The sequence below is a fragment of the Hemiscyllium ocellatum genome, chromosome 10 (genome assembly GCF_020745735.1).
Source record: "Hemiscyllium ocellatum isolate sHemOce1 chromosome 10, sHemOce1.pat.X.cur, whole genome shotgun sequence".
Taxonomy (NCBI): domain Eukaryota; kingdom Metazoa; phylum Chordata; class Chondrichthyes; order Orectolobiformes; family Hemiscylliidae; genus Hemiscyllium; species Hemiscyllium ocellatum.
The window spans coordinates 87,654,768-87,682,354 of record NC_083410.1 but is presented as its reverse complement, the minus strand read 5'-3'; the positions used below and the strand labels follow the sequence as shown (position 1 = coordinate 87,682,354).

The 27,587-nt window shown below is 40.3% G+C and overlaps 1 protein-coding gene across 5 annotated transcripts in view; it reads right to left on the bottom strand.

Moving 5' to 3' along the window:
• ninl (ninein-like) overlaps positions 1-27,587 on the bottom strand; it is a 145,136-nt gene that overhangs the window by 35,927 nt on the left and 81,622 nt on the right. For 4 of the 5 annotated variants that reach the window (XM_060831713.1, XM_060831714.1, XM_060831715.1 and 1 more), the window contains exons 10-16: positions 26,212-26,352; positions 23,805-23,979; positions 15,682-15,792; positions 15,106-15,195; positions 3,345-3,501; positions 893-1,014; positions 32-552 (exon numbers count right to left, since the gene is read on the bottom strand). In XM_060831713.1, the coding sequence (XP_060687696.1) occupies positions 32-552; positions 893-1,014; positions 3,345-3,501; positions 15,106-15,195; positions 15,682-15,792; positions 23,805-23,979; positions 26,212-26,352 (1,317 nt within the window). The remainder of the gene's footprint in view (positions 1-31; positions 553-892; positions 1,015-3,344; positions 3,502-15,105; positions 15,196-15,681; positions 15,793-23,804; positions 23,980-26,211; positions 26,353-27,587) is intronic. The other variant, XM_060831716.1, reaches the window with a different exon arrangement.

The following is a 27,587-nucleotide window of genomic DNA, read 5'->3' as shown; positions in this document are numbered from 1 at the left end:
ATATAAGGAAATACTGTTCACCACAATCTACCTTAATTGCTGCAATTCCTTCTGATGTTGGAGTTTCAGTTCCTTCTCCATTTCAAGCTTCACCTTTGACAGCCGTAGCTCTAATTCTGACTTCTCCTTGACAAAGGCCTGCTGTTGGGCTGTCCTTTCCCACTGGAACTTTGTTTCCAGTTCTTGTATTTGTGATGCCAATTTTGATTTAGACTGTGCTTTGAACATTTCTGTCAACTCTGCGTCCTTCTTCAGCTCTTCCATTTTGCACTTTTCCTCCTGTCCTTTCCTCACCTCTTCTTGCAGGTTTAGCTTGTCTGTTTCATGTCGCCTTAGCAGATCAGCAATTGCTTCCTTCTGCTTGACTTGTGCATCTTGCTGTTGAACACGCAACTCATTCACCACACCCTGGAGCCGCTCCATTTCCTGTTCCCTGGTAACACGCTGGTCCTCCAGTTCGCTGATCTCAATCTTAAAGCTTTGTTCTACATACTTCCTCTCTTTCTCAAAATTCCTCTTCATCAGTTCAATTTCTCTCTCATAATAATTTACCTGCAAAATAAGCACATTATCCCACCTTTAATTTCAAAACTTGAAGAACAATTGCAGCAGAATTGGACTAAAGCAACTAATGCTTTTCAGTGTTTCCACAAATTAAAATGTTTTCTTTCTCTCCCCAGGAGATGTCCCATTAACCCTCAATCTTGTTGGTTTCAGTAGTATGAATGAGTTGTATTGAATTCCAAAGCTTTTTATGCATTTTCAAATGGATATATTTGATTTTCTGGAACTTGTTGTCATGAGGCTGCCCTTTGGTCTAAAGATTATGCATAGTTACTGTATAGGGGAAGGGTAGGAAGTGAAGAAGTGTGAAAAGACTAAAATTACTTGCCTTTGTTTCCAATTGTATTTTAAGGTCTTGCATTTCCTCTTGATGCTGTCTTCTGAGTTGCTCCATTGCCATCTCTGTTTGGATGCTAATGTTGGCACATTCACTTTCTAGGCAAGTCTCATCTGTTCAAAAAAAAAGCTATGAAGTTCAACATTTTGCAAACAAAGCACTAAAGCTCATTTCTAGGGAAATGGACAAACAGAGAAGTTGTTCAACTTACATAAAACTTTGACAGACCTCTGTGCATAGATGCCCATATTGCAAAAAGGACACAGGTATCACTGCATATGATGAGAAAGGTTTATAAGAACTGAGAGCTTGTAACCATCAGAAAAGATAAAATAGCTGAGCACTATTTTTTGTGAGAGAGATTGCTGAAGATGTGACCCAATAAGCACTTTTAGAATTATGAAAGTGCTAACATAGCAAAGATACTTCCACATTTCTTGCAGGATGATTGAGTGGAAGATTCCAAAAAAATGGAGGTCATAAATATAAGATGAAAACCAATACATTCTAATCAGGAGAACGTCTTTGCCCAGAGAGAGGTCAAAATATGTAACTTGCTACCATGTGGAGCAGATGAGATGAACAGCATAAAAATATTGAAGGGAAAACTAAAAAAAAATTAGACTAAGGATTGGAAGATGTTGGTGACAGTATTGCGGAAGAGCATAAATACCAACACAGACCATTTGGGCCAAATGGCTTGTATCTGTGCAGAGACTTCAGAGTTAACTGACCATTCGTCACAACACTTGCTTGCATTCTGAGGAAAGGCCCACCTAGCTTGGAACGTTAATGCTGATTTCTCTCCACAGATACTGCCAGACCTGCTGAGCTTTGAGTGACTTCTGTTTTTGTTTCTGATTTACAACATGCACAGTTCTTTTGGTTTTCATTTGGCTTATATCTTTGTTGTATGTTCTAAGCAATTCTATTTCATATATAATTTTACAGCCAACATCTGTAATACATGCTTCAGAACTGGTTGAAAGAAAATGAATTGTTGGAATTGCATGGAATGCACAGGTCACAGGTAAACAGATATTTCACAATCAGAAGGAGTTATTGAAACAATGATGAAATGGCACCTAGAATATGGTGTGCAAGTCTGTACCTCCTTGCTTAGAAGGAGATAAACTTGCCCCAGAGAGTGTGCAGCAGACTGGGATAGTGTGATTGTCCTACGACGAGAGATTGAGGAGTCTGGGCCTGGATTCTCAGGAGTTTAACTTAGAGTTGCTGTATTTTGGTAGGGCAAATCAGGGCAGGATTTATACATTTAACAGTAAAGGTTCTGGGGAGCATTGCCAAACAAAGATATCTTGGGGTGCAGGTTCATATTTCCTTGGAAGTGGAGGTGTAGGTAGACACAGAGTGGTCAAAACGGCATTTGGTGCGCTTGCCTTTATTGTTCAGTGAACCAAGTAAGGAGCCGGGAGGTCATGTTGTGGCTGTACAGGACATTGGTTAGGCCACTTTTGGAATACTGCATGCAATTCTGATCTCCCTGCTGTAGGGAGGATGTTGTTAACCTTGAAAGAGTTCAGAAAAGATTTACAAAGATGCTGCTGGGATTGGAGGGTTTGAGCTATAGGAAGAGGCTAAATAGGCTGGGCATTTTCCCTGGAGCATCGGAAGCTATTACAATTACAACATTTAAATGGCATCTGGATGAATATTTCAATAGGAAGGGTTTAGAGGGATATGGGTCAAACGCTGGCAAATGGAACTAGATTAATTAGGATATCTGGTTGGCATGAATGAGTTGGACAAAGGGTCTGTTTCCTTACTGCACAGCACTATGACTCCTCAGCCTTCACGACTTCATCCTTCTCCTGAAGCGATCCTTCAGGTTAAACCAGTTGTTGCACTCTCAGGAGTGCAGCCCTACAGTCCTCTGGGACTGTGGTGGCATTTTATTTCTTCTCAGCCAGTACATTCCAGATCTAAACCACTAACTTTGTAAAACCCCTTTTTCCTCATGCCACTTAAATTAGTGTCTACAAGTCCTTGACCCTTCTATCACTGGGACTAAAAGATGCAGAGGAACCAGTTGAAAAGGAGAGCCTTTGTTGTCATAACTAATATTTATCTTTAAACAAACCAGAATGTTTGGACAGAGCAAATAGGGAGAAGATGTTCACACTTACCATGCTTCCCTACATTTAAGTAGCAACTTCAATTCGTTGGCTACAAAGCATTTTAGGAGATACTGAGGTTGTGCAAGTTCTATCTTTTCATTCCTTCCTTTCCAAAAATTATCCTTTGAGCAGCACAGTCAAAAAGGCACTACTCATCTCCCAAAGTCATTCTCAATGTGAATACTGACTCACAATTTTACAACGTACACACTATCCTTTGCTGTGCTAACCATACATCATAATACATGGGAAGGATGAGAGGAGATAGAGATTGAGGGGGCTAGGATCAACCTGATATCACTTACCAGAAGCAGACTGGCACCTGGTGTCCCCGCCATCAGTGCCTAAACAAATGGGATTCTTCACCCTCTTATTACCCACAATGCTCTGTTTTCTGTGATGCAGCTGTGATTGAAGCAACTCCATTTTAGATTGTAGCTCATCATTCTGGTCGCGTAACTCCTGTGGGAATGAACAAAATTTTTTTTTAGGAAAAACAAGGGGCCAAAGGGCCTGTTTCCATGCTATATTATCCTGCTACTCTATGGGAAAAAAAGTTTACGAAAACCAGCTCCAGAATTGAGATGATTGGGTCATACTCACTAATCACATCTGCTGTAAGTGACTAGATTTGATTTTCACACATACTTTGTATGGTGCAACTATTTTCCATTCTGTATTTTTCTGGACAAATAATTCTGCTATACCCTATTTCTTGTATTCTGGTCACAAATTCAGTAAATCTCAAGATGTACTCTACCTCCAACTCATTGGTCAACTCACTACTACTGAGATGAGGGGCAAGTGGTCGCCAAGAAATATGTTTTTTTTAAGATCTAGTGCCTGTGAAAACAGCTGGGACATGAATATCTTCCATGCTCACAAAACACATTACTAATCTGGATCTAAATCACATACGTGAGTTAAAAGGAGGCAAAATTATCAGCATTAGGCAAGTCACAGGGAAGGCCAGAAAGAGCCACATGGTCAAAGTAAGGAAACTACACCAGAGAGAGATAGAGTCAGTGAGGAATTTGGGTCAAAATGAGGGAGTGCTAAATTAATGATTGCTCCAAGAAATAAAGTCTCTAGGGAGTGAGGGGTGAGCAGGAGAGGCAGGAGAGGAAATAAGGTGTGGATCAGGAGGCCCTCCTGTACTTGGCCCAAAGATGTTGTGACATTCCCACGTACAGGGAAAGTATCTGTTTGGCGAGTAGGTTTAGTCTTTAAAGTGAAAGTTGGGTATTAGTTTAGATTTAAATGTCTAGATGTCACAGACAAACTCTTCGGCTGAAAGTGTTACCAGCTGCACCAGCTCAAGTTCCAGGCTTCAGAACTGGAGCAATGGCTGGAGTCACTGTAGCGTATCTGCAAGCCTGAGCACAACATGTTAGAGAGATAGTCACACTGCAGATTACACCGTATAAACATGGAGATGCCGGTGTTGGACTGGGGTGTACAAAGTTAAAAATCACACAACACCAGGTTATAGTCCAACAGGTATAATTGGAAGCACTAGCTTTTGATGCGCTGCTCCTTCATCAGGTGGTTGATTCTTACAATAGCTCTGAAAGCTAGTGCTTCTAATTAAATCTGTTGGACTATAACCTGGTGTTGTGTGATTTTTAATCGTATAAGCTGACGGAGAATGGGGGACCACCAGGCAGGCTAGAAAATAAAACAGGTTCATAATACAGTGGTCCCCTCAGTCTATCCTGCTTGCTAATCAGCATTCCATTTTGGAAACTGGTGAGGGCGATGGTTGCTCAGGACAGCGCAGACAGAGTTAAGCCCATGAGTCCACAGATGACTAGGCTGTACAGGAAGGAGGAAGAGGAATCAGAGAACAATAGAATTCTACAGTCAGGGGATCAGATAGTCATTTCCATGCATGAAACATGATTTCAATATGGCGTGTTGTCTCCTTGATGACAGGGCCGATAATATCACAGAGCAGCTGCAGGACATCCTTCTGGGGGAAAGGGTTTAGCCAGAAGTCATGGTCTACATTGGTACCAATAATATAGGACGGAAGAGGTCCTGAAGGCAGTTTTCAGAGAGATAAGAACAAACTAAAGCAGGAATTCAAGTAATCTAAGGACTAACCTCAGTGTTACATGAGCATAAGAACAAGAGTGTTGATTGAACTTGTGGCTGGAGAATTGATGCAGATGGAAGAGAAGAATTGGTATTGGTTTTGGAGCAGGTGAGACCTTATGAGGTGAACAGCTTACACCTTCATGGAACCAGGATTAGTAGTCCTGCAGGGAGGTTTGCTAGAGCTGTTAAGGTGGGTTTAAGCTAGGGGATTGGAACCTGAGGTGCAATCCATATTGGAAGGAGGTAAAGCTGGTAACACGAAGAAAGTCAAAAAGATGATGCATGGGAGACTAGAAGACAAGGAAAAGAAAGACAAGCACGAGTATATTTGAAAGTGGAATGATGTCAAAAAGGTAAACACACTCCACCTGAAAGCAGTTAGTATTCACAACAATGTAAACAATCTCACAAACTGAGATATATTGGCATGGGCTAATTGCTTTTACAGAAACATGGCTGCATGGTGAACCAGGCTGAGAACTAAACACTCAGTCAGTTATGAAGGAAAGACTAGCAGGAAAAGATGGTGGAATTGTTCTGATGGGATCAGTACATTAATAAGGAGGGTGGCAGACTAGAATGACAATGTGTGGAATTTATTTATTTGGACAAGTTTCTAGAAATGTGTTCAGGATGGTTCTCTAGAATAATACGTTAAGGAGCCAACTAGAGGACATGCTGTTTCAGATCCAATATTGAGTAATGAAAAGGGCTAGTTAATAATCTTGTTGTAACAGAATCTTTACGCATTAGTAACACAAATTGATAGAATTTTACATTACATTTGAAAGTTTGATCTGAAGCAAGGGTGTTAAATTTGAATAAAGGAAATTATGAAAGCAAGAGACAAATTGGCCCAGGTAGATTGGGAAAATACATTAAAAGACACAACTGTACACAGCCAATGATCAGTCTTTAAAGAATTACTACATTACAGCAACAATATATTCCTTTCAGATGCAAAATCTCAAAAGGTAGCAAACACCACCTCACAATTTAAGAGGGGAGTGAGGGAGAAAACAGTGAACAACAGACCTCTTAGCCTTACATCATCACTAAAGATATGCTAGAATCTATTACAAAGATTGGGATAAATAGATACCTAGCTGGTGATCCAATTCAGTACAATCAGATTGGATTTCTGAGTAGGAAATCATGTTTGATTATCTTATTTGAATTTTGGAAATGTTACGAACAGAATTGATAAGGGAGAGCCGATAGACATGGCATACTTGGATTTTCAGAAATCTTCCATGAACATCCATCATAGGAGGCTGATTAGAAACATTGAAGTACATGGGATTGGGAATAATTAATGATTGGCTAACTTACAGAAAACAAACAGTAGGAATAAATAGATTATTCTCTCATTGGTAGGCTGAGACTAGTCAGGTACTGCCAGTATCATTACTTAGACCTCAGCTGTTCACAATTTATAACAATGATTTGGATGTGGGAATGAAATGTAACCTGCAGAAGATACAAAGCTAAAGGGGAATGAGTGTTGGGAGGAAAATATAAAGCAGCCTCAGATGATTTGGCCAGTCTTAGTAAATGAGCAAGGATGTGGCAAATTGAATTTAATGTATAAAAATGAGAGGTTATGTACTTTGAGAGGAGAAAGAGACGTGCAGAGTATTTCCTAAATGGTAGATGCACAAAGGCACCTTGTCCATAAGTCAATGAAGGCTAACACGAAAATGTGGGTCAACTATTTGGAAGGCAACTTGAATGCTAGCCTTTATTTCAAGAGGGTTTAATAGAACATAGAACAATACAGCGAAGAACAGGCCCTTCGGCCCTCAATGTTGCACCGACCTGTGAACTAATCAAAGCCCATCCCCCTATTCTAGCCCATCATCAACCATATGCTTATCCAAGGACTGATTAATCACCCCCAATGTGGCTGAGTTAACTACATTGGCAAGCAGGGCATTCCACACCCTTCCCACTCTCTGAGTAAAGAACCTGCCTCTGACATCTGTCTTAAATCTATCACCCCTCATTTTGCAGCTATGTACTCTCACTGACTACCCTATCTAATCCTCTGATCATCTTGTATGTCTCTATTAAATCCCCACTTAGCCTTCTTCTTTCCAATGTGAACAGTGCCAAGTTCCTCAGCCTGGTAAATCTCCTCAGCATCTTTTCCTTCCTGTAATGGGGGGACCAGAACTGTACACAATATTCCAAGTGTGATTGCACTAGTGTTTTGTATAGTTGCAGCATGATATCACAGCTCCAGAACTCAATCCCTGTACCAATAAAACCTAACACACCATATGCCTTCTTAACAGCACTAATAACCTGGTGGCAATTTTCAGGGATCTGTATACATGGAAACCAAGATCCCTCTGCACATCCACAGTACCAAGAATCATTCCATTGACCTAGTATTCTGCCTTTCTGTTATTCTTCCCAAAGTGAAATACCTCACATTTATCTTAATTGAACTTCATTTGCCACCTCTCAGCCCAATTCTGCAGTTTATCCAAGTCCCTCAACTTGCAATATTCTTCCACACTGTCACCACTCCACCAACTTTAGTGTCATCTGCAAACTTACTAACCCATCCACCTATGCCTGCATCCAAATCATTTATAAAAATGACAAACAGCAGTGGTCCCAAAACAGATCCTTGTGGCACACTAGTAACCAGATTCCAGGCTGAATATTTTCCATCAACCACCACTCGCTATCTTCTTACAGAAAACCAGTTTCTAATCCAAACTGCTAAATCACCCTCAATCCCATGCCTCTGGATTTTCTCCAGAAGCCTACCACGTTGAACCTTATCAAAGGCTTTACTGAAGTCCATGTACACCACGTAAAGATCTCCATCATCTCCATGCTTGGTCACTTTCTCAAAAAACTCAATGAGGTTTGTGAGACACTAACTGTCCTTGACAAAACCATGTTGACTATATGCAATCTAATTGTTGCTTGCTAGGTGATTATAAATCCTATTTCTTATAATCCTTTCCAAAATTTTTCCTACAACAGACATAAGGCTCATTGGTCTACAATTACCTGGGTCATCTCTACTGCCCTTCTTGAGTAAGGGCACAACATTTGTAATCCTCCAGTCCTCTGGTACTAAACCTGTAGACAATGATGACTCAAAAAGGTCAAAGGTTCTTCCATCTCCCCTCTAGCTTCCCAGAGAATCCTCAGATAAATTCCATCTGACCAGGGGACCTATCTACTTTTGTACTTTCGAGAATTGATAACACCTCCTCCTTACTAACCTCAATCCTTTCTTGTCTAATAGCCCATATCTCAGTATTTCCTCTGCAATATTCTCCTTTTCCTGAGTGAAAACAGATGAGAAATATTTGTTTAACACCTTTCTGACCTCCCATTTCTGTCCGTGACTGGCCCTTTTCCTACCCTAGTCATCCTTTTATTCCTTATATACCTATAGAAAGCTTTAGGGTTCTCCTTTATTCTACCTGCTAAAGACTGCTCATGTCCCCTCCTTGCTCTTTTTAACTCTCCCTTTAAATCCTTCCTAGCTAACCTCTAACTCTCCATTGCCTCATCTGAACAATCTCCTCTCAACATCACACAAGCCTCTCTCTTCCGCATAACGAGAGATACAACTTCTTTAGTAAACCACAGTTCCTTTACCTAATCACTTCCTCCCTGCCTGTTAGGGACATAACTATCAAGGACACACAATATCTGTTCCTTAAACCAGCTCCACATTTCAATTGTCCCCATTTCCCTACATTTTGCTACCACATTCTATGCCTCCTAAGTCTTGCCTAATTGTATTATAAATTGCCCTTGCTCCACCTATAACTCTTGCCCTATGGCATGTACCTATCCCTTTCCATTGCTAAACTAAACCTAACCCAATTACGATCACTCGCTCCAAACTGCTCACCTACCATTAAATCAAACACCTGGCCTGGTTCATTACTAAGTACCAGAACCAGTGTGGCCTCCTATCTTGTCAGCCCTTCGACATACTGTGTCAGGAAACCCCCTCCTGTACACATTGAACAAAAACTGATCTGTCCGACGTAGTAGAGTTATAGCATTTCCAGTCAAGTACAGGAGTAGTGAACTCTTGTTTCAAATCTATAGGAGCTTGGCTAAATTGCAGCTGGAGTTGGGTGTGCAGTTTTGGTTACCTTAACTCCGGAAAGAAAATTACTGCCATACAGAGAGTGCAACAAAGGTTCAGTAAACTTGTTGCAGCCCTTGCAGGGTATTTTTTACATGACATTCGTTTTACTGGTTACGGTTTGTTGTAACAAACATTACATTGGACAAGTGGGCAGGACACTAGGCACCAGGATACATGAGCACCAACTAGCCACCAAAAGATTTGGCCAACTACCACTGGTATCCATACACACAGACAAAGAGGGACACCAGTTCAACTGGGGCAATACATCCATCCTGGGACAGGCTAAACAAAGACATGCACAGGAATTCCTGGAGACCTGACATTCAAACTGGAACTTCATTAACGAACATGTTGATTTGGACCCCATTTACCAATCTCTCAGAACAGAACCGGAAGTGATATCACCCACCACAGAACAAGACACATAAATAAAAAGCAGGACAGAACACCAACACCTTACTGGAGGCTCAATGATGAGGTTACCTAGCATGGTGATGAAATGACTGAAAACAAATCGACCAGCTCAGCTAGCAAACTTACAATTACATTCCTTAGAACCTTTCTCTTTAACAAAACTTTGTTCACCTGATGCAAGAGCTCCTTACAAGGCTCAGTGTCATACATTGTTCTATAATGCTTCTGTTAAGTCCATTGATATGTTTCATTATGTCAGTGGTGCTATATAATTATAATTTGTTATCGTCAATGTCAGAAAAATACTCTGGTGGGTCTATTATTGAGCATTCCAGTCGACAGGTAGCGTCAAGTGCCACCAGCTGATTTATGAAAGCTGATCCAATCACTATGAATGATGTTGTCAAGCAGCAGGATGCAGAGGGGAGCTCTGGCATCAGTGAAGATCCTACACAGGGGCCAGACAGCAATACTTAGGAGGAACCAGGATAAAGCATTGTCAAGGAGGTAACCACAGAAGATACCCCAGCGTTATACATAGCAGAAAGTGAAGGAAATTAGGAGATTTGGGGGGGGGGGGGGGGGGGTGGAGGATACCAAGCTAGGATCAGAGTAAGTGATTTTTTAAATTTATATATCTGATGTTTAGGCTAGATAAAAGGCAGATCGAGAATGGGGAGATGAAGTCAATTACATAACACTTTATAGCACAAGAGCTGGCCATTCAACACAAAGATCTGTGTCACTGTTTCCACTCCATATGCACTCATCTCCCTTATTTCATCACACTCCATCATCTCCTTATGGTCCTTTGTCCCTCATGTACTTATCTTGCTTCCCCTTAAGCACATTGAAGTACATAGAGCACTCAATGTGGGACCAAGTTGTACATTCTCACTCGGTAAAGACATTTCTCCTGTATTTTGTTTGACTGGATTTATTACTGACTGCCTTGCATATAGGGCCAATAGTTTTGTATCTCTACAGGTAGAACCATTAATTTCACATCAACATTAAGGGTCTGTCCAATAGGGTGAATTTCTTAAATCAGATCATTGTTCCATGCAGTCTCTGAGAGGAAGGAGCACTAGACCTCTCAACTATACCATTTTTAAGGGATTAGGATTTCTATAATATTTTAGATTTGACCAGTCTTAAAATGCTGTTCCTGGGTATAGAGCCAAGAAGTAATAATTGTAAGAGAAGGATTTGGGTCAGATGGGATTAAAGGTACAGGAATTTTCTGAGTAGATGGGGATGATGGGAAAGATATTGAGTGAATATAGATTGAAGTAGAGTAATGGGAGTAGTGGGTGGTGGGGGAATGGAACAGGGTCTAGAGAAGATTTGTCTATTTAATGGCTGTATTAGGAGCTTCAAGATATTAACAGTTATTTTTCTAGACTGAATAGTTGTTAAATTAAGAATAGTTCTATAAAAGTTCCAAGTTCCAACACCCACAATGCAACAACAATAAACATTAAAGAAAAGAGAAGGAACAAGAACTTAGAAAAACATATCCCTCTACAATTAACTGGGCAGACTCAAGATCTAGCAATGCCTATTCAGGGTAATTAAATATTAAAATCTGAGTCTGTACAAGGGGCATCTAAACAAAACCAGTGAGGATTCTTGTAAGATCTATAGCGGTTACTAGGACCAGTATTAATAAAGTACAAAATAGTAGCTATCTTACCATCTTTCTGCATGCTTTTTCAAACAACTGGAAGGTATTACAATCAACTGAATTCCCATGATTTTGAAGTAAATGTTGGCAAAATTGTAAAACAGATACCACTGTTTAAGATCTGCTAAAACTCATTGTCGTGATTCTAACAAGGTCAACCGGGAGACCTCAGAGAATATGATTGGGGCTGTTAATCTGGTCAGATAAAAATTAGGAGTGTCAGCCTGTTCGTTCTGAGAGCTGGCTCTGAGGAAACTAGATCAGTGTCAAGGATATCCATGTGGAAGTAAAAGGTGACTTGGTGATGGGATACCAGGCTCTGGGGAGTTATTTCACTCATTACTGTAAAATCAAAGAGTAATAGAGATGTACAGCATGGAAACAGACCCTTCGGTCCAACTCGTCCATGCTGACCAGATATCCTAACCTAACCTAATCCCACCTGACAGCACCCAGCCCACGTCCCTCCAAACCACTCATATTCATATACCCATTCACATGCCTTTTGAGTATTGCAATTGTACTAACCTCCACCATTTCCTCTGGCAGCTGTGTGTGTGTGGAAAAATTGCCCCTTAGGTCTCTTTTATATTTTTCCCCTGTTACCCTAAACCTATGCCCTCTAGTTCTGGACTCCCCCAACCCAGGGAAAAGGCTTTGTCTATATATCCTATCCATGCCCCTCATGATTTTAGAGGTTTATAAAACCATGAGGGGCATGGATAGGATATATAGACAAAGTCTGAGATGAAGGTCTGCAGAAAGGTTTTGTTAACGTGTCAAATTGGAAAGTCAAAACATTTGAGTATTGACCTAGTCAGTTTCAAAACAAGACTGGGGTGAAGATGATCACTTCAAAGGGGCATAGGTGTTTTAGGTACTTTCTGTCATCTTTTCAATTTTTACGTGGGTTACTGGAAATGGGAAAGGACAAGGAGCAATGAACAAAACAAGATTATTTTTGGAGAGTTTGAGTTGTACTTTAAAAATGCAGAAAAAAATATAAATTGTTAAAAAAAAATTAAATTGAGTAATGCTCACCTTCACTCTCTAGTAATTCCAAAAGGAAAGCATTAGAATAAAGAGAGAGATAGTGGACAAAGTGAGTAGAGGCACAGCCTCCTTTTATAAAAAAACATAATGTTTGTTGTGGAATTTGTATGAAGTACAATTTAACCCTTTCCCCTGTCCAGACAAAAAGAGGAGTTTAAGAGTAACATCGACAAGGGATATTTTCCACTAGCAACTATATTGTTGCTCAACTAGATCAGCAATACTTTTAATGTTCATTTGACTGTAGGATCTGTCCAAACCTCAAAGCATGGTTACTCGGTTTTACAAATACAGTAACAATTTTTTAAAAATCTTAGGTATTAAGGTTTTTTTTAAATGAAGCATATTGACAAGCCAAATTTTAGGTACAGCCACTACCTAAACAAGACTCACCAACATCAACATCCAACATCAACATCAACACCACATATTTCTATTCTCCTCATGTACTTATCGAGCACTCAACAATTACAATACAACACAGGAACAGACCCTTAGGCCGTCCAAGCCCGCACTAATTCCTAGGCCTTATTTAGGCCCATTACTTATTGCCCATACACAGTTTCTATCCCTCTGTTCGTCACTCGTTCACGCCTTAAATGTTGCTAACGTGCCAGCTTCCACCACCTCAACTTGCAGCATGTTCCATACACCCACCAAACTCTGAAATACCTTCCCCGCACAAAGCTTTTTTGTCAGCAAGACTGAGGTCATCTGTTTAGCTGCCTTTGCTGCTTCCTTCCTTTTCTGAAGCAAAACTTTGCCTTAGCTTTCCTCTGCACTAATGCAAAACTTCTTCTGTCTACCATTCCTCCCTCAGTTTCCTTCAAGCTGTCTCTGCCCTCACCCCATTCTTGAGACTGACTGCTCAATTTAGCTCCATGGTCCCATGTTATTTGATATTTTTCAAGGCTTTCTCTCCTCAGAGAAGAGTCTACTGTCCCCACCCTTTTCAATCAGTCATAATGACCACCTTATCAAAAGCCCCACTCTTGTTGCATCTGATTTGAGGCTGAATACCTCACCACCAAGATCACCTATATCCACCTTTATATTATCACCTTCAGCTTATATGCCACTGAAACCTTCATCCATACCACTGTTACCTCCTGACTGGATTATCCAATATATTCCTGAACAGCCTCCCAACTTTCCAAACTCCATATACTGAATTTATCTAAACTTCTGCTGCCATATTCTAAATTATAACCAGATCTGTTCTCCCATTACCTTGTACTCACTGACTTATATTGGCTCCTGTACAACTCAAATTCTCATCGTAATTTGCAGATATTTCCATAACTTGGCCCCACTATCTCCATAACCTCCTCGAGTGATGATACCCTCCAAAGATCTTTGATCTCCTTCAATTCTGCTCTCGTGCGCAGCCCTGATATTAACTCTTTCACCACTCAGTGTCATGCCTTAGCAGCTGTAATTCCCTCCCCAAGTCCCTCCACATTCCCACCTCTCTCCTCCTTTTTAAATATTCAGGAAAATATCCCTTTTGACCAGGTTTTCCTTCAAACGTTTCAATGTCTCACATAGTTTTATCAAACACACAAAATACGATGATATGTTTCAATAAAGCATCTTGGGACATTTTACTGCAATAAACTGAAACAAAGAAAATAGAAGCAGGAATAGGCCTTTCGAGCCTGCTCATGGCTGATCATCCAACTCAATAGTCTGATCCTGGATTTACCCCATATCCTTTCATCCTTTTAGCCCCAAGTGCTAAATAACAACACCAATGTTCCCTCTAAGTGTGACACAAAGGTAGTATGCAGACCATTCACTTTAGGATACCATGGTCAGAGAAAATAAATTTAAAGGTGCCATGCATTAAAATGAACAGGCCTTTTCCTTGAGAAGAGGCATTGAAAAGGCAATGTATAAATATAAGCCATTTTCCGTAAAATGTCTGTTAATTTACCACTAAACGTGGTAGCAAGTTTCACACTCTCACCACTTTCTCATGTCTTCACCCAGTTAGGTAGTCCTTAAGATGGTTAAATTGGATAAATAAAGAGAATCTACTTTCTTAGGGAGAGGAGTCCAGAACATTGGCCCCATAACTGAGAAATGTCAGCAAACATCATTCAGGGATGATGTCAGCAAACTTTTTTTTAAGATAGAGGATATTTAGAACTCTCTCCCTCCATATAAAGCAAGTGAGATTGGTTCAATTTTTAAAAAATATAAAACTGAGGTGAACATAGTTAACAAATATCAAGTTATACAGAGATAATGAACTGATATGTAACAGCAGCACAGGCTACAGGATCTGTAAGTTGATACACAATCTAGCCTTCCATATTTAAAACCTTCAGTTCATTAACAAGGTAGAATGATGGAAATCAAAACAGAGAATTAATTTTAAAAACACAGATTAAATTCAAGGCAGTTGATAAGCAAGTTCAACAAACATTAGGAATATTAAGAAACACAAAAAAACTGAAACAAATCAAATTTTACCTTTGCTCCAGTTTCCTCCCTATGATTGCTGGGCATCTTTTACAGACAACACCACTGCTGTGCTAAAGTGGAACTCTAGCTTGATCAGTCTCTACCCAGATTTCCTCCATCACTGGGTAGTGAACTGAAGTAAGAGCCAGCCTAGGGGTACTTCCAACGTAATGTACTGAAAAGATTTGTTTGGACCAATACCCACCTTGCACTGTTGTTCATATTCCATTATAATCCCCATGAACCTCTGCTCGTGGCCAGTGATCTCCACATTCGGATGATCCCATTCTCCAAACTGAATAGAGACAGGGAACAAAGGAATGCAGCACATTTAGGACAAAAAGAAAAGCCAAAGGTGTTTAGTTCTCAGTCATTGTGGGCTGGGAGAGGAGGGAAAGGGCGAGAGGGAGATAGAATATAGTGTACCTTTTAAGGCTCAAACATAATTGACAGACCATCATTTTCAGACATTTCTGAACTGATGTGCATTCTAAATATTTAAGCATTCTATCTCACCAAATTTTTCTCCCCCCACTTAATCATCCATTCTCAACATGGAAGTATAGCATCATATAAGGTTATGATACTATGGACACAGGGTTGACAGTAGGAATGATGGCAAATACTGACTGTTACAGTGATATAAGCAAATAACTTGGCTCATTACTCAACACACCCTCCTTTTTTGACTGGATCTCTTTCCTACCCCATATTTTGGCTCCCTCCACCAACCCACTGACCCGAATCAAATGTATTCCAAACTTATTGGTGTGAAACTTGCTTTTGCTTTCAGCATGCAGTCAAGGTCCTTCTGTAACCTGGAAATCAATTTCTCAGATTCAGTCAATTTTTCCACCGTTTCCACCAATTCTTTCTGTAATCGACTGTTTTCCTGTTGGAAATAAAAGGTTATCATTGAGTAACTATTAATTAGATAGATTAGAGATTGGCAGCTAATGTAGTATCATTATTTAAGAAAAGCTGCAAAGAAATGTCAGGGAACTACAGATCTGTGAGCCTTAAGTCGGTGGTGGGTCAATTGTTAGAGGGGATTCTGAGGATCTACATGCATTTGGAGGTGGTTGAGCACTTTTGTGATAGTGACCACAATTTGGTTAAGTTTACTTTAGGGGTAGGTACATATCGCAGGGCAAGTGTTATAGCTGGGGTAAAGGCAATTATGATGCAATTAGGCAAGATTTAGGAGGTATAGGATGGGGAAGGAAACTGCAGGGGATGGGCACAATTGAAATGTGGAGTTTGTTCAAGGAACAGCTACTGCGTGTTCTTGATAAGTATGGACCTGTCAGGCAGAAAGGACGTGGTTAAGCTAGGGAAACATGCTTTACTAAAGAAGTTGAATCTTGTCAAGAGGAAGGAGGCTGCTTATGTAAAAATGAGACATGAAGGCTCAGGTAGGGCACTTCAGAGTTACAGGTTAGCCAGAAAGGGCCTAAAGAGAGAGCTAAGAAGAGTCAGGAGGGGACATGAGAAGTCTTTGGCAGGTAGGATCAAGGAAAACCCTAAAGCTTTCTACAGGTATGTCAGAAATAAAGGTAAGACGAGAGTAAGGTTATTAGCCTATCAAGGACAGTAGTGGGAAGTTGTGCGTGGAGTCCAAAGAGATAGGAGATGCGCTAAATCAATATTTTTCATCAGTATTCACAGAGGAAAAAGACAATGTTGTCGAGAAGAATGTTAAGATACAGGCTATTCGACTAGATTGGATTAAGGTTAGCAATTCTGGAATGTGTGAAAATAGATAAGACCCCTGGGCCGAATAGGATTTATTCCAGGATTCTCTGGGAAGCTGAGGAGGAGATTGCAGAGCCTTTGGTTTTGATCTTTATGTCATCATTGTCTACAGGTCTAGTGCCAGAAGACTGGAGGATAGCAAATGTTGTCCCCTTGTTCAAGAAGGGGAGTAGAGACAACCCTGGTAATTATAGACCAGTGAATCTTACTTTGGTTGTGGGTATAATGTTGAAAAGGATTATAAGAATTAGAATTTATAATCATCTAGAAAGGAATAATTTGATTAGGGATAGTCAACATGGTTTTGTGTCTCAAAAACCTTTTTGAGTTCTTTGAGGTGACCAAACAGGTAGATGAGGGTTAAGTGGTTGATGTAGTGTATACGGATTTCAATAAAGTGCTTGATAAGGTTCCCCATGGTTGGCTATTATAGAAAATACATACATATGGGATTGAGGGTGATTTAGCGGTTTGGATCAGAAATTAGCTAGCTGAAGGAAGACAGAGAGTGGTGACTGATGGGAAATGTTCATCCTGGAGTTCAGTTACTAGTGGTGTACCACAAAGATCTGTTTTGGGGACACTGCTATTTGTCATTTTTATAAATGACCTGGATGAGGGCGTAGAAAGATGGGTTAGTAAATTTGTGTATGACACTAAGGCAGTGGAGTTGCAGACAATTGGGAAGGATGTTGCAGGTTACAGAGGGACAGAGGTAAGTGCAGAGTTGGCTGAGACGTGGCAAATGGGAGTTTAATGAAGGCAAGTGTGAGATGATTTACTTTGGAAGTAGTAACTGAAATACAGAGTACTGAGCTTATAGTAACATTCTTGATAGTATGGATGAGCAGAGAGATCTCTGTGTCCATGTGCATAGATCCCTGAAACTTGCCACCCAGGTTGATAGGATTGTTAAGGCGGCATATGGTGTGATAGCTTTTAATGGTAGAGGGATTGAGTTTTGGAGCCATGAGGTCATGTTGCAGCTGTACAAAAATCTGGCACGACCGCACTTGGGACATTGCGTACAGTTCTGGTCACCGCATTTTAGAAAGGATGTGGAAGCTTTGGAAAGGGTACAGTGGAGATTTACCAGGATGTTGTCTGTATGGAGGGAAGCTCTTCCAAGGAAAGGCTGAGGGACTTGAGGCTATTTTCATTGGAGAGAAGAAGGTTGAGAGTTGACTTAATAGAGACATACAAGATGATCAGAGGATTAGATAGGGTGGACAGTGAGAACATGTTTCCTCGGATGGTGATGGCTAACACGAGGGAATATAAGTTTTAAATTGAGGGGTGATAGATATAGAACAGTTGTCAGAGGTAGGTTCTTTACTTAGAGAGTAGTAAGGGTGTGGAATGCAACAGCAGTGGACTCGCCAACATTAAGGGCATTTAAATGGTCATTGGATAAACATATGAATGATAATGGAATAGTGTAGGTTAGTTGGGCTTCAGATTGGTTTCACAGGTCAATGCAACATCGAAGGCCAAAAAGTCCTGTTCTGCACTGTATTGTTCTATGTTCTATGGTGATAATGGGTTGCTTACCAGACTGGAGTTCTCTGTCTCGCGGTGTGCCACAAAGTTTGGTACGTCCACTGCATTTCTTAATTTATATAAACGATTTGGATGGGAATATAGGAGGTACGATTAGCAGGTTTGCAGATGACACCAAAATAGGTTTACAGTCTAGACGATTGTCTCAGATTACAATGGGCTCAAGATTGCAGATGGAGTTTAATTTAGATAAATGTGAGATGTTGCATTTTGGTACAGCAAATCAGGGCTGGACTTATACAGTTAATGGTCGGGCCCTGGGGAGTGATTCCTGAAGAAGGGCTCATGCCCGAAACGTCGATTCTCCTGCTCCTTTGATGCTGCCTGACCTGCTGCGCTTTTCCAGCAAAACATTTTCAGCTCTGATCTCCAGCATCTGCAGTCCTCACTTTTTCCCTGGGGAGTGTTGCCAAACAAAAAAGACCTAAGGGTGCAGGTGCATTTTGCCTTGAAAGTGGAGTTGCAAGTAGACAGGGTGAAGGCTGCATTTAGCATGCTTGCCTTCATTGGTCAGTGCACTGAGTGTAAGAATTGGGACATCATGTTGCAGATGTACAGGATATTGGCAAGGGCTCTTTTAGAATACAGTGTACATTTCTGGTTGCCCTTCTATGGGAAAGATGCTGTTAAACTTGAGGGAATGCAGAAAAGTTTTATAAGGATGTTGCCAGGGCTGGAGGGTTTGACCTGTAGGGATGGGCCAAATAGACTGGGGCTATTTTCTCTGGAGCATCAGAGACTGAGGTGGTATCTTATAAAGATTTACAAAATCATGAGGGGCATGAATAGGGTGAATAGTCTTTTCCCTAGGGTGGGTGAGTTCAAAACTAGAGGGCATAGGTTTAAGATGAGAGGGGAAAAATTTTTTAAAATGAACTGAGGGATAACTTTTTCATGAGAGTAGTCAGTGTATGGAATGCGCTACCAGAGGAAGTAGTGGAGGTGGGTACAATTACAATATTTAAAAGGGATATGAATAGGAAGGGCTTATGCCCGAACGTCGATTCTCCTGCTCCTCGGATGCTGCCTGACCTGCTCTGCTTTCCCAGCAACACACTTTCGACAGTAAAAGTTTGACATCCTAAGCTTGTCATAGGTGCTATACAGGTATGTAAATCTATACTTTTTTGTGTTTACAATCAGCACTGAAATTAAACAACTTTAATTATACATTCACTTTTGTATCTGCAGTAAACTGGCTAGGATTTAAAATGGGTTTTAAATTCACTAATACCTATTTGAGGTGCTGCCTCAAAAGAATTTTAATCATCTATCACTTCTCTCCTTAGCTCACATTCTTACTTCCCTTCCCAAACCCTCCACTCACCTCCAATCCCAATAACTGTTTTCAAAAACATTCTTGTTGTCTATTCGTCAATTACAATTCCAAAAAATTACCTTTATTCAGGAAACATTTCTGCAGATTACTAAATTACACAAGTCACTCCTTGACTGAAGAAACACGAAAGACAGAATTATAGGTCAGTTAACCTGTCAGCATCGACAGGAAATTGCTACAGTCGAGACTGTGCTGCTGGAAAAGCACAGCAGATCATGCAGCATCCGAAGAGCAGGAGAATCGACATTCCGGGCTGGAGCCCTTAATCAGGAAATGGCCCAAAACAAAATGGTTGATTCTCCTGCTCCTCGGATGCTGCTTGACCTGCTGTGCTTTTCCAGCAACACACTCTCGACTCTGATCTCCAGCATCAGCAGACCTCACTTTCTCCTAGGAAAGTGCTACAGTCTCTAATTGTAGGATAGAGTGATCAAACATCTTAAAACGTTTTACTTCATCAGAGGCGACCAGAGTGGATCCCTTCTAAAGGGCAGGTCACACTGATCGTCGTGATTTAATTATTTTAAGAGGTCGCTGCAGCAGTAGTCAGGGAATGCTAATAAAGTCTTTTACAGGAGGTAGTTAGCTGAAGCTCCTGGAATTTATGGCAAATAATTGACCTGGTTAGAAAAGTGTCCGAGTAACAGGAGACAGAGAGTGGGGAGAATGAGCAGAATGTGACTAAACGGTATCCTGCAAGAATCTTAGTTAATGACTTAGACAGTGGGTTGGAATCCAATTTGTTCACATTTGCCACAAGCACAAAGATTGTTGGGATTGTACCTCTGTACCCCATCCTTACTGCAGAACCAGGTTTCAAAATCTCAATAACTCTCTTCATATGACTTTGCATATGACACCATACATAACCTCTGCAATAAAGGACAGCATGGTGGCTCAGTGTTTACCATTGCTATCTCACAGCACTAATCACCCAGGTTCAATTACAATCTTTGGCGATTACCTGTGTAGCATTTGCACATTCTTCCTGTGTCCGCTGGGTTCTCCAGTTCCTCCCACAGTCCAAAGATATGCAGGTTAGGTGGATTGACCATGCTAAATTGCCCTGTAGTATCGAGGAATATGCAGGCTAGGTGGATTAGCCATGTAAATACAGGGCTATAGGGATAGGATGGGTGTCTTTGTCTGGCTGGTTGGATGGTTTTGGATGGTTAGTGCTGACTTGATAGGCTGAATGGACTCTTTCCACACTGTAGGAATTCTATGATTCTTCGTATTGAGGTTGGAATCATGCAAACGAGTGTTTCTGGATTAACATATATGCGTAGTATGGATGTCAGCAGACTGCCTAGGAATTGTACTTCATCTGCATCAAGTCCAAGTTAGGTCACATCTAGAATGCTGTGAATAGACTGGGCAGCTGACCTTAGGAAGAATATTTTGGCTCCGAAGAGAGTTAAGCGAAGAATGACCAGAACAATATTTGGAATCCAAAGGTTAAATTACAAGGAAAAATTGTAACTAGTTTGTATTCCTTGAAAATTATGATGATTAAGGGTAATTAGATCAAAATATTCAATATATTAAGACCAACAGATTGGGTAGAAAGAAGAAAAAAAGTCTTTTAACTTATTTGAGAGTCTAAGACAAAGTGGTTTATGTGGAAAATGAGAGCCATATCTTTCAAGAGTAAAACTAGGAAACAGTTTTAAGCATAGACGCTTGGACCTTTTCCCTACAAATTCCAATCGATGCTGGATCAGTTATTAATATACATCAGAGACTGATATCTTTGGAGAATTTCTAAAGCAAGTGGGGGACAAGGTAGGTTTTCACAGTTAGGTAAGATGATCAGTCACAATCTCAATGATTAGCAAAATGGAAACGTGTAGCTAAAAGTCGCTTCCAGTTTCAATGCAAGGGTTAGCCATTCATGCCATTGAACCTGTTGCACCATTCAATCTGATCACGGCTGATATTCTACCTTCATGATAAATGCCTGTTCTCTGCCCATATTCCTTGTTGGCTTCAGTGTCTAGAAATCTATTTTGTTAAATATATTCAAGTAATTTGGCCTCCACAGCGTTACGTCATACAGAATTCCACAGTCTGACCACCCTCTGAGTGATGAAATTTCTCTTCATCTCAGTTCTACATGGTCTACCCCGCAGCTTGAGAATATATTGCCTTGTTCTAGACCCACCCATCCAGCTTGTCCAAGGCTGTCAGAATGTTATACATTTCAACGATGTCCCCCTCTCATTCTTCTAAACTCTAGTGAATACAAGCCTCCAATCTCATCTCGAACAACAAACCTACCATCTCAGGAACCAGTCTGCTGAATTTTTGTTATATTCTCTCTTTGGCAAGTTTATTTTTTCTCGGGTAAGGAGTCCAAAACAGCACACAATGCTCTAGGTGTCGTCTCACCAAGTCCCTGCACAATTGCAGCAGGACATCTTAGCTTCTGCACTCAACACATCCTTGCAGTTAATCCCAACATGCAATGTGTGTGTTCTTAACTGCTTGCTGCATATTTCCTCTCAGTAATGGGTTTACAAGGATACCCAGGTCCCCTTGTACACCAATGTTTCCCAATTCTGCCAGCATTTAATTAATATACTGTCATTCCGCTTTTCCTTCCAAAGTAGATAACTTCACACACATACACATTATGCTACATCCACCATGCATTTGCCCACTCATTCAACTTGGCTAAATCACTCCGAAGCTTCTTTTCTTCTTCAACACAACTCACACTTCCACTTAGTTTTGAGTTGTCAACAAATGCAAAGTGTTGTAGCTGCATAGGAACAGCTTGACTACAGGCAGAGCTTGTTCTGGAGCTCAAGTTTTCAGCACTATTGCCAGAATGTTGATAAGGCCCAAAGCCTTTGCAGTATCCATTGTCTTCAGCCGTTTCTTGATATCATGTGGAGTGAATCAATTTGAGTAATAAGTGAAGCGATGGCCTCTTGTTACTACCGCTAGACCCAGGTAATCTTCTTGGGACCCGGTTCAACTCCTATCACAGCAAAGGATAGTACTTGAATTCAATAAAAATCTGGAACTAAGAGTCTAATGAGGACCATGAATCCATTGGCGATTATGCAAAAAAACCATCTGGTTCACTAATGTCCTCTAGGGAAGGAAACTGCCATTACTTGGTCTGGTCTACATGTTGACTCCAGACACATAGCAATGTGGTTCACTTTTAACCGCCCACTGTGCAAGGACCCAATTGGACTTCCCCATTGTTGAGGATAGGGAAATCTGCGGAGCGTCCACCACCTCTCAACTGTTCCAATTGTTCTTCACCATTCACAACTGGATGTGGCAGGACTGCAGAACGTAGATTGTGATACAACCTGTTTTGTTGCCAATATAGGATATTGTATACAAGAAGGCCAAGTCTTAAGGGAGGAGAGGGGAGGCACAAAATATCAGGAATTTTATACAATTATCAAAAAATTTGACCGGTCATTTCCACAGTAATTGCATGCATCTTACTCAATAACGAATATTTTAATATTATAATAATAGAAAGAATATTTTAAGACACTGTACAACTTTCCTCACTTATGCAAAGCCAATATTACATCATAAAAAGCTGGAAAAAAAAATGCTATGGTTTGCAATTTCAAAGTAACAACACCTTCTATTGATATGACAAAGCCCAATTTAGGCCATCCATGCTTAACCTATCGAGCACACATACTGGCCCAAAACTAGTAATTTGCTGCGATTATAAGTGTCAACTAAAAAGACTTAAAGAGTGGAAAGTGCTCCAACATTCTGAACAATTCAGTAGCTGATCAAATCTTGTTTTTGTACTGTTGTATTTTTCAATTCTGCAACACAGGGGAAAGGGACTATCCATTTCTGTCTGTCTCTCCTTCACTCTCTCCAGAACAAATCATCACTGAGACATTCAAACTAAGTTAAAGACTGACAATTCCTTCCACTTGTTTTTGAAAATTTCTTCTTTAATCAGCCACTCGATATAGAGGGTGAAAATCATCAATTTCGCTCTGCTGCTATAAACTGGGGGAGCTGCAATAGAGGATTCCTAAAAACCTCACATTATGTAAACTGAGTTAAAGTGGTGGAAGAATACAGTCTACTTTTGTGGGAATTATCTAAGTATTCCTTCTCAAGTGGTCATTTCACTCAAATACCCTTTCCAGCCAGGAATGATGACCCTGCACCTGAGCAGTCAGGAACAGTAAGTAACTGAATAAATTTATCCTCCCCAAAAGGGAGAAACACACGGCTTTTCTTTGACATACCTTCATTGCCAGTTTCAGCTTTTCTTGGAAATGGATCTCATCGGATCGGAGGGAATCTATCTCATGTTCAAGTTCAGCTCGCTGTGTGTTCACCTGCTGTACGATCATCTCCTGTTCCTTGCCCATCTCTAATTTAACGGCTGCTATCTTCTCCTTGTATCCTTGATCCAAAGCTCTGCGAAGGGGGAGATGGTCAAGCAGGTAAGGTGAGCAAACAATTTACTAGAGTTGCATTAAAAAGAATGGCTGAATACAACAATCACATCACAAAATGTAAATTGCCAAACATGTCAGCTATAACAAATGATATTTGGGAGACGTGTCTTCTCCAGAAGTTGGAACTCATTACCATATACAGTCACTGGGCAGGTTAGCAGCAGATGGTGTGAGATGTATATACATGAAACTGATCTTTCTTTAACAACAGAAGTTTATTACACAAAAGATGTTATTTTGAAAAAAAAACAAGATAAATGGAGAAGACAATTAAGATCGATCTCAAAATACAACAAAACAAAGCTTCAGCCTTTTTCCCAACACTATTGGCTGCAGAGACTCAAATCCAGATAAATTATACACCTATTGCAACACTTTCGGGCTCCATATTACTAAAGCTGATCTTTGCTGTGTGCTGCAGACAATTTGATGAGTCTTTTCCAAATCTGCCAACACTAATTTGTTACAAATCTGAAAGCCAAAACATTCTAATATCTTGCACATTTCTTATCAAAGTCTCCTGGTTTGGAAGTTTCACAAACTTAAAAGCTCTTCTGATGAGATGACTTGTTCCTTGCACTGAACTCCTTCAACTAAACTTGTTTTTAAACTCAACAGAGTTATCTAGAATACTGAACTAAAAAGAAACTCTTAACTTTAGATTATTCTGAGCTGAAAGCAAAGCTAATGGCCTCACATTTATTTTACGAACATAAAGCCAACAGTATAAATATCTGTGCATTAACATGATATGGGTCTGAAGACACTTCAGTTTGACAAATGCTGAACTTAGTCACTACTCCAGAAGGATTTTCCCAACCCTTCTTTTTTATTATAGAAACCATCCAAAAGATAAACACTCCGCTGCCTTTATTTTGAAATCCAAATTCCAATATTGATTTTAATACATATAAATTTATCCCTTTCATCACAATTCATTTGAAGGGAAAATGAGCTAACTACATAAAGGGAGGAAAGAAAATAATGACGTGTTATTAGGATTCAATCAAGCTGAATGGGAGTTTTGTGCTGAGCATAACAGTGTTGTGGGGCAAATGGCTTGCTGCTAATTTTGTATTTAAAAAGTTGAATCTGTTCCTATTATACATATTACTATTGAGAACTTTCTTCATTGTCTCCTTCTTTGGGATAAGACTGGGGCTGTGATAAGCTTCCAGAGTCACCTAGTACTCTTACCAAATTGTTATTCATATCATGATATTGCTAAAACCACTGTGGTGAGAGAGGTATTATAAACAAGTCTGTGGTCAGAATCGTATGTGCTATTTACATAACAAACCGTGATCAGTTGAGGTGGGAGGGGGTTAACGGATAGTTTTGGGGGGGAACATTGGGAATTCAAGGGACTCTTGATCTGTAACTAGTTGTCTTACCCACGTTAGAGGGACAACAGGGCCTCAGTGCCCATAACTTAGAATAAGAAGTTGCCATAGGTTCCTCTTCCTGATTGACATCCAGCTTTACTGATGAAAGGTGTGTGTGTTTGGAAATGAGGTCAAATTAGGCTCTGATGTCTCTGGATGGCACACAGGCAGGAAAATACTTATCATCAGTAGTAAAAGCTTCCTTGTTGACACAGTTGGAGGGTACCTAAAACCCACAGAAACAAACTTGGGGAAGGAATAAACATCTTGAGCAAGATAGGGTCGAGGAGCAAATTGATGAGAACATTGAAAGATAGTACATCAACCCATCAAAGAGCTGATAAGAAACATTTTACAGGAAGCCCACCAATGCATTGTTAACCATGGAGGTAGCCTGAAATTTTGATAGTGTTGGACAGGTCTACCCAAATCCATGATCTCCACCACTAAAACAGTCATGGGCAGCAACTGCATTAGAACACCACCTCCAAATTACAAACCATCTTATCTTTGCCACGCATCATAATTTTTTCGCCATTGCTGGTCAAATCCTGGGATGCCGTACTTAATAATATTATGGCAGTGGTTTTGCTACACGCACTGCAGTGATTCAAGACGCCAACTCACTATTACCTCTCAAGGGTCACCATGGGATAGGTAATAAATAGCAACACTGCCAATAAGATGCCCCATAAATATCATTTCCGCGATCCACAATATTTTCTCCTCCTGCATCCTGGGAAATGCTCACACCTAGGGAACAAAAGTAAACCAAAAACAAAAATCAACCCATGTCTCCTACTGACTTGATTTTGGTTTCATTGATCAATTCCATTGTGGCATTTTGGTCATCAACTTCCTTGGCTAGCTCGACATTACACCTCTCTGCTCTGTCCAAGTCTGCTTTGGTCTTTTCTCTCTCCTTGTACAACTGCTGAATTTGTCTTCTGCAAAAACAAGGTTTGGTCAACATCAATTTGACATCATTGTTCACTTCTTATAACAAATAAAATAAATCAAGTAGGAATACTTAGTAGTAGTCATTTAGGATGAGATGTTTCCTACTTGATGTAACCAAAACATATTTTGATCATATACTGACAATAGCTTCCCTACTGGAACACAGAGTCATAGAGTCATTATTATGATATTTCTCCACCATCTCGGGGATAAAATTCAGATATAGGAAAGGTATCTTTGATTCCTGTGAGAATCAATAGAAGAAAAGTATAGTTTACTGCCTCTGCTTTGGGGTTAGAAAAGCAGGGAAGGATGTGGAGGCATTGGAACGAGTGCAGAGGAGGTTTACCAGGATGTTGCCTGGAATGGTAGGAAAATCTTATGAGGAAAGGCTGAGGCACTTGGGGCTGTTCTCATTGGAGAAGAGAAGGTTTAGGGGAGATTTGATAGAGGTGTATAAGATGATTAGGGGTTTAGATAGGGTCGACACTGAGAACCTTTTACCGCTAATGGAGTCAGGTGTTACTAGGGGACACAGCTTTAAATTAAGGGGTGGTAGGTATAGGACAGATGTTAGGGGTAGATTCTTTACACAGCGGGTTGAGTGTTCATGGAATGCCCTGCCCGTATCAGTGGTGAACTCTCCTTCTTTATGGTCATTTAAGCGGGCATTGGATAGGCATTTGGAAGTTATTGGGCTAGTGTAGGTTAGGTAGGATTCGGTCGGCGCAACATCGAGGGCCGAAGGGCCTGTACTGCGCTGTATCTTTCTATGTTCTATGTTCTATAAAAGTTAGTGCTTCAAGTCAAATATGACTATTCTTCTGAAAACAAAAAAAAGTCATTTGTCTCAAAGGAGTCGTGTTCAACTTGAAACATTAACTCTTTTTCTCTCTCCAAAGATGCTGTTAAACCTACTGATTATTATGTTATTTGCTTTTTCTTTACTTTTAGATTTTTGATTTTATATACATGTTTAGTATTTTGTCTTGTCTATATGATCCCTTCATGACATGCACGTCACAGGTGGTAGCCTAATATTCCTTTAAACCAACCTGTGTAAATATCTTAAACAGAAGGAGGGTAGATAGACACATGACAGTTTATTATGTTTCTTATTAATATATTGATTATACCTGTTGGAGAATCAAAGAAAAGTAAATGTAGATTTGTAACAAAAACAGAAATTGCTGGAAAAGCTCAGCAGGTCTGGCAGCATCTG